This window comes from Bombina bombina, chromosome 2, assembly GCF_027579735.1.
Source record: "Bombina bombina isolate aBomBom1 chromosome 2, aBomBom1.pri, whole genome shotgun sequence".
Lineage (NCBI taxonomy): Eukaryota > Metazoa > Chordata > Amphibia > Anura > Bombinatoridae > Bombina > Bombina bombina.
Window position 1 is genome coordinate 1,414,428,817 of NC_069500.1, and position 22,273 is coordinate 1,414,451,089.

Sequence of the window (22,273 nt, forward strand, 5' to 3'; positions counted from 1 at the left end):
TGTTTCCTTAACCAGTAGATCTCTGATTTCATCGTGTTTACTTTATAGCCTGAAAAGGCACTAAATTCACACAGAATTAGTAGAAGCCTAGGGATGGTTACTTGAGAGTTGGATAGAAATATAAGCAAGTCATCTGCATATAATAGTGTTGTAATCTGAGTTGTATTGAGTCTAATACCTTCAATCTCCTCTCTAAGACGAATGGCCAATGGTTCTAGTGCTAGATTAAATAGGTATGGCGACAAAGGGCAACCCTGTCTTGTACCTCGGGATAATTGGAAGTTTTCCGTGATCCTATCATTAATTATGATAGCAGCATTGGGGAAATGATAGATTGTCTCCACAAATTTTGCGAGCGGGCCCTCGACTCCAAACCTGTTAAGAGTAGTGTGCAGATGATCCCAAGTAATGGAGTCGAAGGCCTTCTCTGCATCTAAGGTTATTATTGCTGCATCCTCTATTCTGTCTCCATTTTTTTTCAATGATATATTATGATAATGGTTCAAAATTAATTGGATTTTCCTAATGTTGCGTGACGAGTTTCTACCCGGCATAAACCCCACTTGGTCCCTATGAATAAGTGGGTCAATAGCTAGTTTAAACCTGCTTGCTATAATACTTGTCAGTAATTTATAATCGTTGTTTAAGAGCGATATCGGTCTATAAGAGCCTATTTCTTCTTTATCTTTTCCTTTTTTTAAAATTAGAGCTATTAGAGATGCTGAGAAATATTTAGAACATGGTATACCATCTATGTAATAATTATTGAATAATTTTACCAACGTTGGAGCAATTTCATCTTTAAGACATTTATAAAGTTCTGCCGGGATCTGATCTGGTCCAGCAGCTTTATTAGCTGGTGCTTTCTTAATGGCAGCCAAGACTTCTTGCAGGGAGATAGGCTTATTTAATTCTACCAAGTTCACTCTCTCTAGTTTGGGGGTTTTTAGTCCTCTCCAAAAATTCTCTTTACTTTCCAAATTTAGAAAAAAAACTAACAGCAGTATTAAGAGGAGCAGCAGTATTAAAACTAGCAGCAGTAATACGAGGAGCAGTAATATTAAGAGGAGCAGCAATATTAAAAAGAACAGCAGTATTAAGAGGAGCAGCAGTATTAAAAGGAGCAGCAGTATTAAGAGGACCAGCAGTATTAATAGGACCAGCAGTATTAAGAGGAGTAGCAGTATTAATAGGACCAGCAGTATTAAGAGGAACAGCAGTATTAAAAGGAGCAGCAATATTAAGAGGAGGAGCAGTATTAAAATGAGCTGCAGTATTAAAACTAGCAGTATTAATAAGAGGAGCAGCAGTATCAAAAGAAGCAGCAGTATTAAGAGGAGCAGCAGTATTAATAGGACCAGCAGTATTAAAAGAAGCAACAGTATTAAGAGGAGCAGCAGTATTAAAACTAGCAGCAGTATTAAGAGGACCAGCAGCAATAATAGGACCAGCAGTATAGCAGTATAAAAACTAGCAGCAGTATTAAGAGGAACAGCAGTATTAAAATGGCCAGCAGTATTAAGAGGAGCAGCAGTATTAACAGGAGCAGCAATTTTAAGAGGAGCAGCAGTATTAAAAGAAGCAGCAGTATTAAGAGGAGCAGAAGTATTAAGAGGAGCAGCAATATTGAGAGGAGCAGCAGTATTAAGAGGAGCATCAATATTAAGAGGAGCAGCAATATTAAGAGGACCAGCAGTATTAAGAGGAGCAGCAGTATTAAAAGGAGCAGCAGTATTAAGAGGAGCAGCAGTATTAAAACTAACAGCAGTATTAAGAGGAGCAGCAGTATTAAAACTAGCAGCAGTAATAAGAGGAGCAGTAATATTAAGAGGAGCAGCAATATTAAAAAGAACAGCAGTATTAAGAGGAGCAGCAGTATTAAAAGGAGCAGCAGTATTAAGAGGACCAGCAGTATTAAAAGGAGCAGCAGTATTAAAACTAGCAGCAGTATTAAGAGGAGCAGCAGTATTAAAAGGAGCAGCAGTATTAAAACTAGCAGCAGTATTAAGAGGAGCAGCAGTAATAAGAGGAGCAGCAATATTAAGAGGACCAGCAGTATTAAGAGGAGCAGCAGTATTAAAAGGAGCAGCAGTACTAAGAGGAGCAGCAGTATTAAGAGGACCCGCAGTATTAAGAGGAGCAGCATTATTAAAAGGAGCAGCAGTACTAAGAGGAGCAGCAGTATTAAGAGGACCCGCAGTATTAAGAGGAGCAGCAGTATTAAAAGGAGCAGCAGTACTAAGAGGAGCAGCAGTGTTAAGAGGACCCACAGTATTAAGAGGAGCAGCCTGCTTCACAAGAACACAGTTTACTACATACTGGACCTAACTTATAGTTATTCCACTTCCTTATTTAAATGTCCTACAGTCCCTGAAGTTCTTATATTTAACATAAGAGCATCACACAGTTTTCTATATTGTAGTGTTTCTGATTGCCTCTAATGCTCACATGTAATCTGACTTACCTTTGTTTCGGCAGCTGCCTAATGATCGGTTTGAGTTCAGCTCTGCAGATCCGATGCTGTCTTGTTCCCAGACTTCAGCTTCTGATTCTGTAGTCCTGGATCCCACATCAGAGATGTCTCCTTCCTCCCCCTCGGTGCTGTTTCTGTACGGCCGGCGATGCCAGTTCTGTATAGCTTGCCTGCGTAATCCAGAGCTTCTATTATTGTTATTCCTCTCAAAGCTGTTATCTTGGTTGTTCCCTGTGTAGTGATGACCTTCCATGTCCTCATCTACACCCATTTGTTCCCCCCCATCGCTATCATAACATCCCGAGCTCTGGGACATGGTCTTCACTCTGCCAGGGGCCCTGAAAAGAAGCAAAAGGAGAGTATTATTCATAACTCTTGTGGCAACAGGACAGCAAAAAAATACAATGTATAAACAGTGAAGCCTAACAAACCACTGGAAAGTATAATGTGTGTGTACAACCAAACCACTGGAGAGTATTATGTGTGTGTACAACCAAACCACTGGAAAGTATAATGTGTGTGTACAACCAAACCACTGGAGAGTATATGTGTGTGTACAACCAAACCACAGGAGAGTATATGTGTGTGTACAACCAAATCATAAAGTGTAACAAACCCCTGGAGGGTATTATGTGTGTATACAACTAAACCATAAAGTGTAACAAAGCACTGGAGAGTATTATGTGTGTGTACAACTAAACCATAAAGTGTAACAAAGCACTAGAGAGTATTATGTGTGTGTACAACTAAACCATAAAGTGTAAAAAAGCACTGGAGAGTATTATGTGTGTATACAACTAAATTATAAAGTGTAACAAAGCACTGGAGAGTATTATGTGTGTGTACAACTAAACCATAAAGTGTAAAAAAGCACTGGAGAGTATTATGTGTGTGTACAACTAAACCATAAAGTGTAACAAAGTACTGGAGAGTATTATGTGTGTGCAACTAAACCATAAAGTGTAACAAAGCACTGGAGAGTATTATGCGTGTGTACATCTAAACCACTGGAGAGTATTATGTGTGTGTACAACTAAACCATAAAGTGTAACAAAGCACTGGAGAGTATTATGCGTGTGTACATCTAAACCACTGGAGAGTATTATGTGTGTGTACAACTAAACCACTGGAGAGCATTATGTGTGTGTATAACTAAACCACTGGAGAGTATTATGTGTGTGTGTAAAACTAAACCACTGGAGAGCATTATATGTGTGTACAACTAAACCACCGGAGAGTATTATGTGTGTGTACAACTAAACCACTGGAGTGTATTATGTATGTACAACTAAACCACTGGAGAGTATAATGTGTGTGTACAACTAAACCACTGAAGTGTATTATGTGTGTGTACAACTAAACCACTGGAGAGTATAATGTGTATGCACAACTAAACCACTGGAGAGTATAGTGTGTATGTACAACTAAACCACTGGAGAACATTATGTGTGTGTACAAATAAACCACTGGAGTGTATTATGTGTGTGTACAACTAAACCACTGGAGAGTATTATGTGTGTGTGCAACTAAACCACTGGAGAGTATAATGTGTATGTACAACTAAACCACTGGAGAGTATAATGTGTGTGTACAACTAAACCACTGAAGTGTATTATGTGTGTGTACAACTAAACCACTGGAGAGTATAATGTGTATGCACAACTAAACCACTGGAGAGTATAGTGTGTATGTACAACTAAACCACTGGAGAACATTATGTGTGTGTACAACTAAACCACTGGAGTGTATTATGTGTGTGTACAACTAAACCACTGGAGAGTATTATGTGTGTGTACAACTAAACCACTGGAGTGTATTATGTGTGTGTACAACTAAACCACTGGAGAGTATTATGTGTGTGTACAACTAAACCACTGGAGTGTATTATGTGTGTGTACAACTAAACCACTGGAGAGTACAATGTGTATGTACAACTAAACCACTGGAGAGTATAATGTGTATGTACAACTAAACCCCTGGAGAGTATTATATGTGTGTACAACTAAACCACTGGAGAGTATAATGTGGATGTACAACTAAACCACTGGAGAGTATTATGTGTGTGTACAACTAAACCACTGAAGAGTATTATGTGTGTGTACAAATAAACCACTGGAGTGTATTATGTGTGTGTACAACTAAACCACTGGAGAGTATTATGTGTGTGTACAACTAAACCACTGGAGAGCATTATGTGTGTGTACAACTAAACCACTGGAGAGTATAATGTGTATGTACAACTAAACCACTGGAGAGCATTATGTGTGTGTACAACTAAACCACTGGAGAGCATTATGTGTGTGTACAACTAAACCACTGGAGAGTATAATGTGTGTGTACAACTAAACCACTGGAGAGCATTATGTGTGTGTACAACTAAACCACTGGAGAGAAGTCATGTGCAGTCACTAGAGGCAGGTGAGGCAGGGCTTCACCTCTCATATGGGCAAAAATATATATATATTTTATTAGCTTTAAAAAAAATTGCAATTTTTTCACAGCTACATGTTGTGCAATGGAGAGGCACAAGCAGGTCTGCCCACCATTACACAACATGCTGCACCACCTAATGGATGAAAGTGGTTAAGATCATTGCATGGCACATAAGTGCTTATTTGAGGCAGTCCTATTTGTGCTGACCCAATCCAGTGAGAGGCATTAGTAAGTGGAACTTAGGGTTGGGGCTGGATGTTAAATGATATAAAAGAAAACAAAAACGGAAAAAAACACTTTCATTTATTTTGTTGCTGCCCTATTCAGCTGTAAGCTTTGATTCAATAAAAAAGGGAGTCCAGTACTTCCCCTCCAAGTGCAGTGGAATGTTCCACTGTCACTTTCTTACAGAGCAGAAAGAGATGCAGACTTGCAGTGTTTTAGCCACATTTTATTGAAGTAAGTTCTGCAACCTTAGATTTTACTTAAAGGGTTTCTGTTAGTGAAAATGATAATTTAATGAATGTGGTTTAGTGTTTTTTGTTTTTTTACTCTTACTTCTACTCTTAGAATTCTATCAGCCAATCGGAATTAAGGTAGAAAAATCCTATTGGCTGATGCAATCAACCAATAGGATTGAGCTGGCATTCTATTGGCTGATTGGAACAGCCAATAGAATGCCAGCTCAATCCTATTGGCTGATTGGATCAGCCAATAGGATTGAACTTCAATCCTATTGGCTGATTGCATCAGCCAATAGGATTTTTTTCTACCTTAATTCCGATTGGCTGATAGAATTCTATCAGCAAATCGGAATTGAAGGGACGCCATCTTGGATGACGTCATTTAAAGGAACCTTCATTCAGTGTTAGCCGTCGGATGAAGAGGATGCTCTGCGTCGGTTGTCTTGAAGATGGACCCGCTCCGCGCCGGATGGATGAAGATAAAAGATGCCGTCTGGATGAAGACTTCTGCCCGTCTGGAGGACCACTTCGCCCGGCTTGGATGAAAACTTCTCCCGGCTTCGTTGAGGACTTCGGCCCAGTTGGATGAAGACTTCTCCCGGTAAGGTGATCTTCAAGGGGTTAGTGTTAGGTTTTTTTAAGGGGGTATTGGGTAGGTTTTAGAGTAGGGTTGGTTGTGTGGGTGGTGGGTTTTAATGTTGGGGGGGATTTGTAATTTTTTACAGGTAAAAGAGCTGATTACTTTAGGGCAATGCCCCGCAAAAGGCCCTTTTAAGGGCTATTTGTAATTTAGTGTAGGGTAGGGCTTTTTTTATTTTGGGGGGGCTTAATTATATTATAGTGTTAGGTGTTATTGTAACTTAGGTTAGGTTTTATTTTACAGGTACTTTTGTATTTATTTTAGCTAGGTAGTTATTAAATAGTTAATAATTATTTAATAACTATTCTACCTAGTTAAAATAAATACAAACTTGCCTGTAAAATAAAAATAAACCCTAAGATAGCTACAATGTAACTATTAGTTATATTGTAGCTAGCTTAGGGTTTATTTTACAGGTAAGTATTTAGTTTTAAATAGGAATTATTTAGTAAATGATAGGAATTTTTATTTAGATTTCTTTTAATTATATTTAAGTTAGGAGGGGTTAGGGCTAGGGTTAGACTTAGATTTAGGGGTTAATAACTTTAGTATAGTGGTGGCGACGTTGGGGGCGGCAGATTAGGGGTTAATAAATGTAGGTAGGTGTTGGTGATGTTAGGGATGGCAGATTAGGGGTTAATAATATTTAATGTTTGCAAGGCGGGAGTGTGGCGGTTTAGGGGTTAATATATTTTTTATAGTGGCGGCGATGTCCAGTTCGGCAGATAAGGGGTTAAAACATTTTTTTAGTGTTTGCGATGCGGGAGGGCCTCGGTTTAGGGGTTAATAGGTAGTTTATGGGTGTTAGTGTACTTTTTAGCACTTTAGTTAAGAGTTTTATGCTACGGCGTTGTAGTGTAAAACTCTTAACTACTGACTTTAGAATGCGTTGCCAGTCTTGACAGGAGAGGGTCTACCGCTCACTTTTTGGCAGACTCGTAATACCGGCGCTATGCAAGTCCCATTGAAAAAAGAGGATACGCAATTTACGTAAGTGGATTTGCAGTATTTCCAAGTCTGGCCAAAAAAGTGAGCGGTACACCTGTACCTGCAAGACTCGTAATACCAGCGGGCGTTAAAAAGCAGCGTTAGGACCTCTTAACGGTGCTTTTTAAGCCTAACGCACAACTCGTAATCTCGCCATTTGTTATATGCAAGTATTAGTGCATTAATAAAATACTCTACATATTAGAGTTTTTTCCTCCTTTTCTCCCTTCTATGCCCCATTAAACTTCTGTGTTAAACTCTCTGTGATGAGAGTGGGAAGTGATGTCACCGGATGGGGGCGTGGTTTAGGGCCGCTATTGTCTATGTCCCAGTTACCATGATAGATGTGTTGTACAAGCTGTATACTTCTATGCTCTGCAATAAAATATCGTTGTACCTTCTATACTGTGTCCTGCATCTCATGACATGGTGTCAGAAGTACTTTACTGCGCTTCTGATTCCTGATTAATGACGATGTCGAAGTTTACCCCACCTGAGCCTTTTGATTTTTCTCAGCCTGCAGCTTGGCCCACATGGCGTCAGCGGTTTCATTGCTTCAGGATTGCTTCCAAGCTGGACAAGGAGAGTGGTGAAGTACAAGTTAATTCTCTTTTATACTCTATGGGGAAAGATGTGGAGCCAGTGTTCAATGCCTTTACTTTCCAAGAAGGGGAAGAATTTGACTTTGAAATAGTTATGAACAAACGAAATGTGATTCATGAGAGGGCTTGTTTTCACAAACGTGCTTAGCGTGTGGGAGAATCTGTGGAGTTTTTTGTGCGCAGCCTGTGTGAACTAGCTGAATTCTGTGAGTTTGGTGTTGCTAAAGAGGAGCAAATCAGAGACAGAATAGTCATAGGAATTGCAGATGCTGAAGTCTCACTGAAGCTACAGTTGGAGGCTGATTTAACATTGAATGGGGCTATTAGGATGGCCCGCCAGAGTGAACTGGTGAAAAAGCAAAGTGCTGATCTGAGGTCCGAGAGTATTGTGGATGAAGTGCAGCAGTTCAGGAGAGCTGAAGGGGAAAGGCACAGTGTGAGTGGTAGACCAAGGGCAACAGATTGGCCCAGAAGCAGATGGGCTCAGCATGCTCGCTGCACGCTGTGTAACCATACCCATGATCAAAGTGTCGTATGCCCTGCTAAAGACAAAAGATGTAGAAAATGTAACCGAATGGGCCATTTTGAAGTGGCGTGTAAAACTGAATACATTAAGGAGATGCAGGTGGATAGTGATCAGGAGGGTCAAGAAGTGTCTTTTGTAGGGTCTGTTGTTGAATAGTCTGGTTCAGATGAAGATTTTCTGGTTACTCTTACTGTAATGGGAGCCAAAGTTGCCTTTAAGATTGACACAGGAGCAGACATCACTGTTATGTCCCTTGCAGCATTTATAAAACTGCCTCGACAGCCTCAGCTGGCGAAAGTTACAACAAAAGTTCATAGTCCTGGTGGCCGCATCAATTGTGCGGGGAAATTTCTTGCCAGCTTCGAGTAAAAGCAGGGGAAATTCACCATGTGGGTTCATGTGATTAGAGGTCAGTGTGCTAACAACCTATTGAACAGAAAAGCAGCCTGTGGTTTGGGCCTGGTCACCAGAGTGAATGAGATTTCAGAAGACATGTTTTGTGAATTGGGCCTACTGAATTGCAACCCAGTCCGAATATCACTTAAAGGTGATGCAGTCCCTTACAGCATTACCACTCCTCGTAGAATTCCGTTCCCACTCATGCCTCAAGTGGAGAAGGAACTTCTGCGTATGAAGAATATGGGAGTTATTGAAGAGGTTGTTGAAGCAACTGACTGGTGTGCCCCCATTGTGCCTGTTGCGTAGAAAAACGGGAAGGTACGCATCTGTGTAGACTTGAAAAGGCTGAATGAGGTGGTAAAGAAAGAGAGATCTGTGCACCCGACACTTGAAGACATAGCTCCGAAATTGGCTGGGGCAAAATCTTCTCTACACTGGATGCTTCCAGCGGCTTCTGACAGATACCTCTAGATCCAAAGTGCCGCAAACTGACTACCTTCATTACACCGGTAGGTCGGTTTTGCTTCTGCAGACTCCCCTTTGGGATATCCTCTGCTCCTGAAATCTTTCAAAGAAAGATGAGTTCGCTCCTAAGGGACCACGAGGGCACGGCATTCGTCATGGACAACATTTTGGTGTATGGGTCTACATTGGAAGAACATGATCACTGATTGAGCTATGTGCTGCAGACCATTAGAGAGTCCGGGCTGAAATTAAATAAGGAGAAATGCCATTTTAGGAAGGCTGAGTTATGTTACTTTGGGCATATTATTAATGGGGTTGGCATCAAGCTGGACCCTGATAAAATCCTTGCTATTGAACAGATGAAAAGTCCCTCTGATGTACATGAGCTGAGACAAATATTGGGCCTTGTGAAATATGTGGGCAGGTTCCTTCCAGATTTATCCACAATACTACACCCTATAACAGAGTTGCTATAGAAAGATGTTTCTTGGGTCTGGGGACCTTCACAGGAAGAATCTTTTGTGCAGGTCAAGTCCCTGCTGGGGTCTGCCCCAATGTTGGGGTTCTACGACCCTTCTAAAAAGACTGTGGTTAGTGCTGATGCGAGCAGTTATGGGTTAGGGGCCGCCCTGCAGTTGAATGAGAACAAACTACAGCCCATCGCCTACTGTTCCCGTACACTGATGACTGCTGATTTGAAATACGCCCAAATTGAGAAAGAGTGCCTGGCTGCAGTTTGGGCCTGTGAGCGCTTCCAGCGTTATCTAGTGGGTTTAGAGAAATTTAGTCTGGAGACTGACCATAGACCGCTAGTCCCTATAATCAACTCCTATGATATTGACAAAACACCCCTAAGATGCCAGAGACTTCTGATGAGGCTGCTCAGGTTCAACATTCAGGCAGTGCATGTGCCGGTGAAACAACTGGTAGTGGCAGATACACTATCCAGGCTCCCGCTGGCTGCTGCTGAAGAATCTTCAACGGAATCAGATGTGAAAGTGTATGTAGATTCAGTTCTGGCATCCAAATCCATTTAGTCAGGGAAGCTAGAGCAAATAAGAAAGGAGACATGTTTAGATACTGACCTTCAAGAAGTTATTAAGTACATAAAAGAAGGTTGGCCCGAGAGCCGGGCAGCCTGGATGTCTTTAAGTTCTTACCAGTCAGAAAGGTTGCAGCTCACGGAGCTGGATGGGTTGGTGCTGTTCCAGGACCACATTGTTATTCCTGTTAGCATGCAGCAGGAGATGTTAAGCAGGATTCATGATGGCTACTTGGGCATTACAAAGTGCAGAGAAAGGGCATCTACGGTGGTATGGTGGCCTGGGATCAGTTCCGACATTGCAAGCATGTGTCGAAATGTGCCTTTTGCCGGGAACGCCGGCCTACTCAGAGAAGGGAGCCCTTGATTTCTACTCCGCTGCCTGCAGGCCCGTGGCAGAAAATAGCTGCTGATTTGTGCGAACTGCACGGGAAAAAGTACCTAGTCATGATTGACTACTATTCCAGGTATTTAGAGATTGCACCCTTGAATGAGATCACAAGTCAAGCCGTTATCACTAGTCTCAAGAGCTTGTTCGCCCGGTGGGGCATACCAATGGAGTTAGTGAGTGATAACGGAATGCAGTTTGCTTCCACGGAGTTCAATTCTTTCAGCAGTGAATATGATTTTGTCCATTCTACGTCAAGTCCACATTACCCCCAGGCCAATGGAATGGCTGAAAGGGCAGTTCAAACAACAAAGTTCATTTTGAAGCAATCTGAGCCGTACCTAGCTCTCTTGGCCTATAGGGTGACTCCCATTTAAGCCACAGGTTTTAGCCCGGCACAGCTGATGCTAGGACATCAAATTCGCACCACTTTACCCTCTTTGGGTGTCTTCCAGCCAACTAGCTCTGTTCCTCGGGACAAGGTCATTAAGAGGGATGAAGAGGCTAAAAGGGGCTATCGATTCTTCTACGACAGGAGCTGAATGTGGGGAAAAGTGTCAGAGTTAAACTGGATGATGAGAAGAAATGGAAGACGCCTGCCACGGTAATTGGATGCTCTCCAGAACCAAGGTCTTATGTAGTCCTTACTGATGGAGGGACAGTCACACGTCGAAATGGAAGACATCTTCAGCCAGTACCTGAGAGTTTGGGACTGGATGTCTCAGTACCACTGCCGGTGGGATCCCCTGTTTCAAGAGGGGTGCCTTCCCCTCAGCAAGATCACAGCAGGGATACTTCTCTGCGTCCAGCAGACTCTCAATCACCTTCTTCTGTATCAGAGGACAGTTCATGTAAAATGACATCAAGTGGAAGGGTGGTGAAACTTCCAGCCCGATATCGGGATTAGCACTAGTTAGAACAGTGACTGGAAGTATGGGCAGAATAATCCCATGGTCACTGTGGACTAGGGTAGTCTACCCCGATGTTCAAGTCAAAATTGTATTTCATGTTGTTTATATATATTCTCTTTAACTTGCTATTTGTTGTATACTAAAAAAACTATTTCTGTATGCTTCTTGTATACCTTGTTATTTGATATATTCAAAAAGAAAAAAAAGTATGCTTTGTCCTTTGAAAAGGGGGAAGATGTGATGAGAGTGGGAAGTGACGTCACCGGATGGGGGCGGGGTGTAGGGCCGTTATTGTCAATGTCACAGTTACCACGTTAGATGTATTGTACCTTCTATGCTGTGTCCTGCATCTCATGACACTCTCATATCAGTTTTATTAAAAAAAAGACACTAGTTCAGCCTGTCTGTGCAACTTGACTAAGCAGATGGGTTGCTACTGATACCACTGATACTTACTGCTATTTTTGCACTTTTAAGGCTAAAGAATAAAGTCTCTAATTGCCTGGGTTGAAATGTGAAAAGCTTTACATACATTTACATAAGTCAGGTTTGTGATATAAGTACAGACTGAGGTTTATACTGAAGCAATAATCCTCTTTAGTGTTGCTGACTAATCTGCGGTTTCCTTGCTAATCTCACATATGTTCAGCTCATGAGTAGATCAATATAAGCAATATCAGTGCAACCTTTTCTAAACATAGGATTGCTTGTTTCTCATGCAGTCAAAATACCAAAGTATATATTTATATCTTTAGTAAGTTAAATGAATGATATTTGTTTTATACCCACATAGAACCTCACCAATCAGATGAGAACTTTGTATAGAAACCATGTGATGCTCATCGTTCGCCACTTTTTAGTTTGTAGCTCTGTGCAATTTTTTTTATTGTGTGTGATATGCTAGGTGTGATAAGGTTCAACTAGTATTATGAATGTGTGTGTATATATATATGTGTATGTATATATGTGTGTGTATGTGTATATGTTTGGGTGTGTGTGCACATGTGTGCATGCATGTGTACTTGTGTGTATATATGTTTGTGAATATATATGTTTGGGGGGTGTACATGTGGTTATATATATGTGTGTATGTTTGTTTGTGTGTGTGTACCTATGTGTGCGTGCATGTGTGTATATGTTTGGGTGTGTGTATGTACATATGTGTGTATATGTTTGTGTGTGTGTGTGTACATGTGTGTATATATGTGCGTGTGTCTGTATATGTGTTTGGGTATGTGTGTACATGTGTGTATATATGTGTGCGTGTATATGTTTAGTTGTGTTTGTACACATATGTACGTACATGTATGTGTTTGTACATGTGTGTATATACTATATGTGTGTGTATGTTTGTGTGTGTGTGTGTGTGTGTATATATGTTTGTGTGTGTGTGTGTGTGTGTAGATATGTATGTGTGTGTGTACGCGTGTGTGTGTATATAGTTTTGGGTACGTGTACATGTGTGAATATATGTGTGTGTGTACATTTGTGTTTGTATGTGTGTATATGTCTGGATGTGTGTGTGTGCGCATGTGTGTATGCATGTGTGTATGTGTGTGTGTATATGTCTGGGTGTGCACATGTGTGTGTGCGTGTACAGGTGTACATATGTGTGTGTGTGTATATATGTGTGTGTGTGTATGTTTGGATGTGTTTGTGTGTACATGTGTATATATATGTGCGTATATTTGTGTGTTTGGGCATGCATGTGTGCATGTGTGCGTGCGAGTGCACGTGTGTGTGTGAAGAGCAGAAGTTTGAAAAAACCTACAGAATGAGGATTTCCCCCTAGAAGAGGAGATCTGACCTTACCCCATACTGGAGGATGCACGCTGGTTGGAGACAGAATAGGAGACATGAGTAACTGAGCCCGTCCCTGGGTGTCGGTCCCTCTTTAGATAAAGAATAGAGCGGAGAATTATTGAGATTGTCAGCTGATAATTCATAACAAAATAATGCCTTATAATCACACACACTGCACCTTCCCACTCAATTAAACAAAATGCACAGAGAATTATAACACTTCCTCACTACTAATATCCAGTGACAATAGGTACTTGATAAAATGTTCTGCTGACTTCCTGACTATAACCCTGTGTGGTGTTTTTACAGCTGATGCTGCTCATACTAAGTGCAGTTTTGCATTTCTTTTGCACATAATTAAATAAAGCTTAAACGTTTGTTAATAATATAGAAGCAAAACTAACAACATCTGTCATTTTCATCTATGCATTGTAATAAAAACGTATTCCCGTATAATTAGGCAGACCATATTGCCGCTTTAAAAAGGGACACATATGAAAAATACACAAGTCAGGGTTCTCATAATGGAACATTTTTCCAAACCAACGGCTAGATTACAAGTTTTGCAGTAAGAGGGGTGCGGTGCTAACTTTCACGTTATTGTCACCGTTCACTTACCTACAGCGCTGGTATTACAGGTTTTTATAAACCCGGCGTTAAAAGGCAAGAAGTGAGCGCAAAATTGAGCTCCATACCGCACTCCAATACCAGCGCTGCTTAAGTCAGCGGTGAGCTGGTTGTACGTGCTCGTGCACGATTTCCCCATAGACATCAATGAAGAGAGCCAGCTGAGAAAAAGTCTAACACCTGCAATAAAGCAGCGTAAAGCTCCGTAACGCAGCCCCATTGATTCCTATGGGGAAACACATTTTATGTTTACACCTAACACCCTAACATAAACCCCAAGTCTAAACACCCCTAATCTTACACTTAATATACCCTAATCTGCCGCCCCGACATCGTTGACACCTACATTATACTTATTAACCCCTAATCTGCCACTCCGGACATCGCCGCCACTATAATAAACATATTAACCCCTAAACCGCCGCACTCCTGCATAACAAACATTAGTTAAATATTATTAACCCCTAATCTGCCGCCACTGACATCGCCGCCACCTACCTACATTTATTAACTTCTAATCTGCCACCCCAACGTCGCCGCCACTATACTAAATTTATTAACCCCTAAACCTAAGTCTAACCCTAACCCTAACACCCCCTAACTTAAATATAATTAAAATAAATCTAAATAAAACCTACTATCATTACCTAAATAATTCCTATTTAAAACTAAATACTTACCTATAAAATAAACCCTAAGCTAGCTACAATATCACTAATAGTTACATTGTATGTAGCTTATGGTTTATTTTTATTTTACAGGCAAGTTTGTATTTATTTTAACTAGGTAGAATAGTTACTAAATAGTTATTAACTATTTACTAACTACCTAGTTAAAATAAATACAAATTTACCTGTAAAATAAATCCTAACCTAGGTTACAATTACACCTAACAATACACTATAATTAAATTCATTCCCTAAATTAAATACAATTAAATAAAATTAAATAAAATTATCTAAAGTACAAAACCCCCCCACTAAATTACAGAAAATAATAAACAAATTACAAGGTTTTTAAACTAATTAAAAAAGAGCTGATTTATTTGGGACAATGGCCTGCAAAAGGCCCTTTTAAGGGCTATTGGTAGTTTAGTTTAGGCTAGGGTTTTTTTTTATTTTAGGAGGCTTTTTTATTTTGATAGGGCTATTAGATTAGGTGTAATTAATTTAAATATTATCTTCAAGACATCCGGCGCAGAGCATCCTCTTCTTCCGACGATTACCCGACGAATGAAGGTTCATTTAAGTGACTTCATCCAAGATGGCGTTCCTAAGATTCCGATTGCTGATAGAATTCTATCAGCCAATCGAAATTAAGGTTGAAAAAATCCTATTGGCTAATGCAATCAGCCAATAGGATTTAACTTCAATCCTATTGGCTGATCCAATCAGCCAATAGGATTGAGCTTGCATTCTATTGGCTGATTGGAAAGTTTTAAATAGAAATTATTTAGGTAATGATAGTAGGTTTTATTTAGATTTATTTTAATTATATTTAAGTTAGTGGGTGTTAGGGTTAGACTTAGGTTTAGGGGTTAATAAATGTAGTACAGTGGCGGCAACGTTGGGAGCGGCAGATTAGGGTTTAATAAATGTAATGTAGGTGGCGGCGATGTTAGGGACAGCAGATTAGGGGTTAATAATATTTAACTAGTGTTTACGATGCGGGAGTGTGACGGTTTATGGGGTTAATATGTTTATTATAGTGGTGGCGATGTTGGGAGCGGCAGATTAGGGGTTAATAATTTTATTTTAGTGTTTGGGATGCGGGAGGGCCTCGGTTTAGGGGTTAATAGGTAGTTTATGGGTGTTAGTGTACTTTTTAGCATTTTAGTTATGAGTTTTATGCTACAGCTTTGTAGTGTAACACTCATAACTACTGACTTTAGAATGCGTTACGAATCTTGCGGGATAGGCTGTACCGCTCACTTTTTGGCCTAAACAAAAAAGCTTGTAATACCGGCGCTATGGAAGTCCCATTGAAAAAAGACTATACGCAAATTGCGTATGTTGATTTGCGGTAAGGCCAAAAAAGTGTGCGGGACAGCTGTACCTACAAGACTCGTAATAGCAGCAGTAGTAAAAAAGCAGCGTTATGAGGTTTAACGCTGCTTTTTTACTCATAGTGCAAAACTCGTAATCTAGCCGCAATTCTTTAAACAGCTCTGACATATGTATTTTTCATATGTGTCCCTTTTTAAAGCGGCAATATGGTCAGCCTACGTATAATGATGTCCTGTTGCTTTTGTAGCGTACCTGTGCATAGGTTCTTGGTCTGCTATAAAATAAATGACGATCTCTGCCAATCAGCTGCTTATCAACCTGACTACAGAAGTTCTTGGTATATAAGTGACTTTACTAAAGACAACAGAACTTGATGTTATTGTGCTTTGTGATCTCAAAATGTTTAATGCATTTTATTTAAAACCAGATCACTTATCCTGACTTCCTTCTGTAAAAAATATAGGGCTAGGTGACGAGTGGAGCCCTATTTATCACTTCTGCTTGCACGCTAACTAAGCTCCACATCGTCTTTTTGCGTCCGTTGGATACAACGCATATTACAAGTTGAAAGTTAAACGCTTTTGCTCGCGTGCTAATGCGATGCGCGCAAAAAGCGGAAGTTACAATATTATGACCGCGTTAATGTATTTCCCCATAGAAATTAATGGAGCGTGAAAAGCTGAAGAAGAAAAAAATAACACCCAACATATTTTACATCCCTATGTTCTTCACATAGAAGAATATCTTGTGTTTATTCATAAATACATATTTCTATATACGTATATCTGATGTTTTTTTTAGTAAAATTTATATCTGTATCTATCTAAAAATACATAGAAAATATTCCCTTATGTGAAGAACATTGGAATGTTAAATATTTACAGTAAATACATAGTTAAACACTTTATGAATATTGCATAAATATGCTTTTACATGTTTTCAGCTACTTGACTGCAAAGGGCTCCAATGCACGTATACATATGTCTCTATATGGATGGATACATATGTATTTGTGTGTTTATATGTGTCTGTAGATACATATATACACATATAAATACATAAATACATATGTTTAAAAGGAGTATAGGTCCACCTTCACCAGTATTTCAAGTGTGGATTTATCCCAATCCAAACAATGAATGTAAGCTTACCAGCTAATACCTCAATCTCATGAGGTAAGTTAAACGTTCAGGAGAAGGACAAAGCCACCTATAGTATGACACATCTTGGGAACATTTCTTTATCCAGGCTAGAACACATATATGTGGTTTTTGTATTATTTGTATATTGGTCACCTTATAGAGATGCCAATATGACCGAATATCATTCGTTTTATTAGTTGTATTAATTAAATATTTTTTTAAAATTAATTTTAGAATTTGTTCCTATCAATTTGCATATATATTTTTCTATCTCTATGTGCTTCATAATTTAAATAACTCATTTTAACATATTCGGGTCTTTTAGCTAAGCCAGTGTATATTTTAGCTTATGATATGACACTTTGGACTATTACAAGGGAAACTATGTGTGGTTCCTTTTTAATAACCATATGTTTCAGTGAGCGTATTATATTAAGAAACATTTTTATTATCTAATTATTAGTTTTGGTTATACCTTATACTTAACGTTCCTCTTGTCTAATATTAGCAAACTAAGTAGTTACGTAGTACTTCTATACAAGGGGTCTCCGCGGCAATATATACAAATATTGTTTTTCATTGGTCTGACACTGATCGCGTGAGGATTAACGTAACTCGCTCACAAACCCTAGAGAGTCAATGGGGCAATGGGGAGCTTAGGTTTTTTTAGATAGTATTTTATTTGTGGGGTTGGTTGTGTGGGTGGTGGGTTTTACTGTTGGGGGGGGGGGGTTGTTTGTATTTTTTTTTCCAGGTAAAAGAGCTGATTACTTTGGGGCAATGCCCCACAAAAGGCCCTTTTAAGGGCTATTGGTAGTTTAGTTTAGGCTAGGTTCTTATTTTTATTTTGGGGGGCTTTTTTATTTTAATAGGGCTATTAGATTAGGTGTAATTAGTTTAAATATCTGTAATTTGTTTATTATTTTCTGTAATTTAGTGGAGGTTTTTTGTACTTTAGCCAATTTAATTGAATTTAGGTAATTGTATTTAATTTAGTTAATTTATTTAATTATAGTGTAGTGTTAGGTGTTAGTGTAACTTAGGTTAGGTTTTATTTTACAGGTACGTTTGTATTTATTTTAGCTAGGTAGTTATTAAATAGTTAATAACTATTTAATAACTATTCTACCTAGTTAAAATAAATACAAACTTGCCTGTAAAATAAAAATAAACCCTAAACTAGCTATGTAACTATTAGTTATATTGTAGCTATCTTAGGGTTTATTTTACAGGTAAGTGTTTAGTTTTAAATAGGATTAATTTAGTTAATGATAGAAATATTTATTTAGATTTATTGTAATTATATTTAAGTTAGGGGGTGTTAGGGTTAGACTTAGGGTTAGTGGTTAATAACTTTAATATAGTGGCAGCGACGTTGGGGGCGGCAGATTAGGGGTTAATAAGTGTAGGTAGGTTGCGGCGACATTGGGGGTGGCAGATTAGGGGTTAATAAATATAATGTAGGTGTCGGCGATGTTGGGGCAGCAGATTAGGGGTTAATAAGTGTAAGATTATGGGTGTTTAGACTCGGGGTTTGTGTTAGGTGTAAACATAAAATTTATTTCCCCATAGGAATCAATGGGGCTGCATTAGTGAGTTTTACGCTGCTTTTTCGCAGGTGTTAGACTTTTTCTCAGCCGGCTCTCCCCGTTGATTCCTATGGGGAAATCGTGCACAAGCACGTTCGACCAGCTCACCGCTGACTTAAGCAGCGCTGGTATTGGAGTGCGGTAATGAGCAAAATTTTGCTCAACGCTCACTTCTTGTCTTTTAACGACGGGTTTCTGAAAACTCATAATACCAGCGCTGTAGGTAAGTGAGCGGTGAGACAAAACTGCTCGTTAGCACCGTATAGCCTCTATGCAAAACTCGTAATCTGGGCCAGTGTTTTTACTCTGCAGTGTCGTGAATTTTTTGTTTTGAATCTGCAGCTTCCCATTAAGACCGTTCCTACGGTGGTTTTATACACAAATACTTGGGGGCATATTTAACAATGTGTGAGCGGACATGATACGAAGTAGCATATCATGTCCGCTGCAGATCGCTGCCCATCGATAAATGCAGACAGCATACGCTGTCGGCATTTATCATTGCACAAGCAGTTCTTGTGAACTGCTGGTGCAACACCGCCCCCTGCAGATTGCGGCCAATAGGCCGCTAGCAGGGTGTGTCAATAAATCCGATCATATTCTTTCGGGTTGATTTCTGTCCGCCGCCTCAGAGCAGCCGAACAAGTTATAGAGCAGCGGTCTTTAGATCACTGCTTCATAACTTATTGATTACTTCTGTTTCAAGCTCCATACAGAGCTTGATAAATATGCCCCAACGTGTACTATTGTATCCAGTATATGTTTTCAGTCCTGTTGGGATTTTTTATTGTCTGCCATTTACCTCATAAACGATTGAGGTTATAAAGTGTGAGTTATATCTGTCTTTTCAAAATAAGTTATCGTTGAATTATACAGTATCACACCATGAGCTTTTGTATTCTGTTTCTATCGCACACTTTATATTTGTGAGACCAACCATCCTCAGGAAGAGTCCGCCTCCGAATTTGAACTACCTGGCTGATGACAATCGGCGGCTTTGTCCTTCTCCTGAATGTTTAACCTGCCTCATGAGATTGAGGTAATAGCTGGTAAGCTTACACCCATTGAGGCCCATTTATCAAGCTCCGTATGGGTCTTGAAGGGCCGTGTTTCTGGCGAGTCTTCAGACCGCTGCTTCATAACCCTGTCCGTCTGCTCTGATGAGGTGGATAGGAATCTCCGCAATTCAACCCGATCAAATACGATCCGGTTTATTGACACCTCCCTGCTGGCGGCCGATTGGCCGCGAGTCTGCAGGGGGCGGCGTTGCACCAGCAGCTCTTGTGAGCTGCTAGTTCAATGCTGAATACAGAGAGCGTATTGCTCTCCGCATTCAGCGAGGTCTGTCGGACCTGATCCGCACTGTCAGATCAGGTCTGACAGACATATGATAAATAGGCCTCATTGTTTGGATTGGGATAAATCCACATTTGAAATATTGGTAAAGGTGGAACTATACTCCTTTTAAACATCTTTGAACTACCATAAGAAATCATTTCACTTTTTATAAGACTGTGATCTCCGTGCGCTTGTCTCTATAGATATTCTCTTTATTTTATCATACTTTATAGTGTAAGTGGTACACTGCGTCTTTCTACAGCAGCACGAGTACTCATTTACATTTATGCATTCTGTTTGAACCTGTATACATTTATAAGTAATATCTTGTGTGTAATATACATAAGTTAAACTGATTTTTTTCCAGTTTGCATTTCTGTATATATTCTATATGACACAGCACTATATTCCATCTCTATCTTTGTCAATCTATTGTAGTATATTAGCGCTGGTGATTTCTTCTTGTTTTGTTCATAAATACATACTGTATGTACACACATATAAACACATTCTGTATGTACACACATATAAACACATACTGTATGTACACACATATAAACACATACTGTATGTACACACATATAAACACATACTGTATGTACACACATATAAACACATTCTGTATGTACACACATATAAACACATACTGTATGTACACACATATAAACACATTCTGTATGTACACACATATAAACACATTCTGTATGTACACACATATAAACACATACTGTATGTACACACATATAAACACATACTGTATATACACACATATAAATACATACTGTATGTACACACATATAAACACATACTGTATGTACACACATATAAACACATACTGTATGTACACACATATAAACACATACTGTATGTACACACATATAAACACATACTGTATGTACACACATAGAAACACATACTGTATGTACACACATATAAACACATACTGTATGTACACACATATAAACACATTCTGTATGTACACACATATAAACACATACTGTATGTACACACATATAAACACATACTGTATGTACACACATATAAACACATACTGTATGTACACACATATAAATACATACTGTATGTACATACATATAAACACATACTGTATGTACACACATATAAATACATACTGTATGTACACACATATAAACACATACTGTATGTACACACATATAAACACATACATATATATATATTTAGATATGTAAGTATCTCTATGTTAAAGCCCTTTGCAGCCCTTTTTTTCTCTAACACCTGAGACCTCATATCTTTGAACCTTTATAACTTTTTTAATGCAATTTTTTATAATATTTTTTTAGATAGTGTTACTATGAGTTTAACTGTAATATTTTATGTATTTTTATGTGTTTTGTGCAACTTTTTAGTTAAACTTAACAGTTAACCAGAGCTCTGAGGTCACACTAACCCAGCACACGTTAAATTCAATTGCGCTCAAGCAAATGTGTTTACTTTCAACTTGTAATTTGCGCGCTTCTTCTGATGCACGCAAACAGCCGCAATAACCCTGGTATCACTTGCACGCAACAGTTAATGCGCCACTCGTAATCTATGCGCCACTCGTAATCTATTGCATTTTGACCGTAAATGCAGAAGAAATTATTCATAGGCGCAGGTTATGTAAATTATACCCATTTCAACATCTTTCATATCCTCTTATAAAAATATATAATTAGATTTACATGGAGATATGAAATGTAGAAGCCTAAATTTAATTCAGCTCAGCAATTCAATATAGCTGAGAAAACTTACAGTTTCAAGAAAAAAAAAACAGTAACACATAGATCAGCGCAGTAAACAAACCAGATGTCTGCACAGATTGTTCTTTACTACAAAATGCATTTCATCTTATACATCTCTGAAACAAAACATTCCAGGCTAGATTACAAGTGGTGCGCGAACGCTAGCATGAGCGATATTGAAATATCGCACCCGCGTTAATTTGTGCGCATTATTACAAGTTGATGTGACCGTACAAGCACTAAAATTTACGCTCCACAGGTTAGTGCAACTGAAGTCCTCGCATAAAGGATTAGGGCTAAATAGTTACAACAAACACAAGATAAATACATTAAGGGTTTAAAGGTATATGGCAAGGTGTTTGACTGGAGAGGGCTATATAATATATATATATTCCAGTACATTATAGATAAGAACCCATGGTAGAGCTATATGAGATACCATGACTAAAGTAGGGGATTTCAGCACTCAAAATTATAACCCATTTTATCTAAATTCTTAGATATGTAAGATTGCGGAACAGCATCAAATCCAAAAAATGAACTGCACATGCACAGATTCAATCACATGCAAATAGTTTATTGCAGAGTTGCTAAAACAAAATAAACAGCTAGAAATTAATCATTATCTCTAGTATATACCACTGCAGTGGATTTTAACTATTGCATATCAAACAT

The 22,273-nt window shown here is 39.0% G+C and overlaps 1 protein-coding gene across 1 annotated transcript in view; it reads right to left on the reverse strand.

Annotated features, from left to right (window-relative positions):
- FBXO41 (F-box protein 41) overlaps positions 1-22,273 on the reverse strand; it is a 166,726-nt gene that overhangs the window by 114,465 nt on the left and 29,988 nt on the right. The window contains exons 3-4 of the mRNA XM_053704361.1: positions 13,143-13,222; positions 2,465-2,811 (exon numbers count right to left, since the gene is read on the reverse strand). Of these exons, the coding sequence (XP_053560336.1) occupies positions 2,465-2,811; positions 13,143-13,222 (427 nt within the window). The remainder of the gene's footprint in view (positions 1-2,464; positions 2,812-13,142; positions 13,223-22,273) is intronic.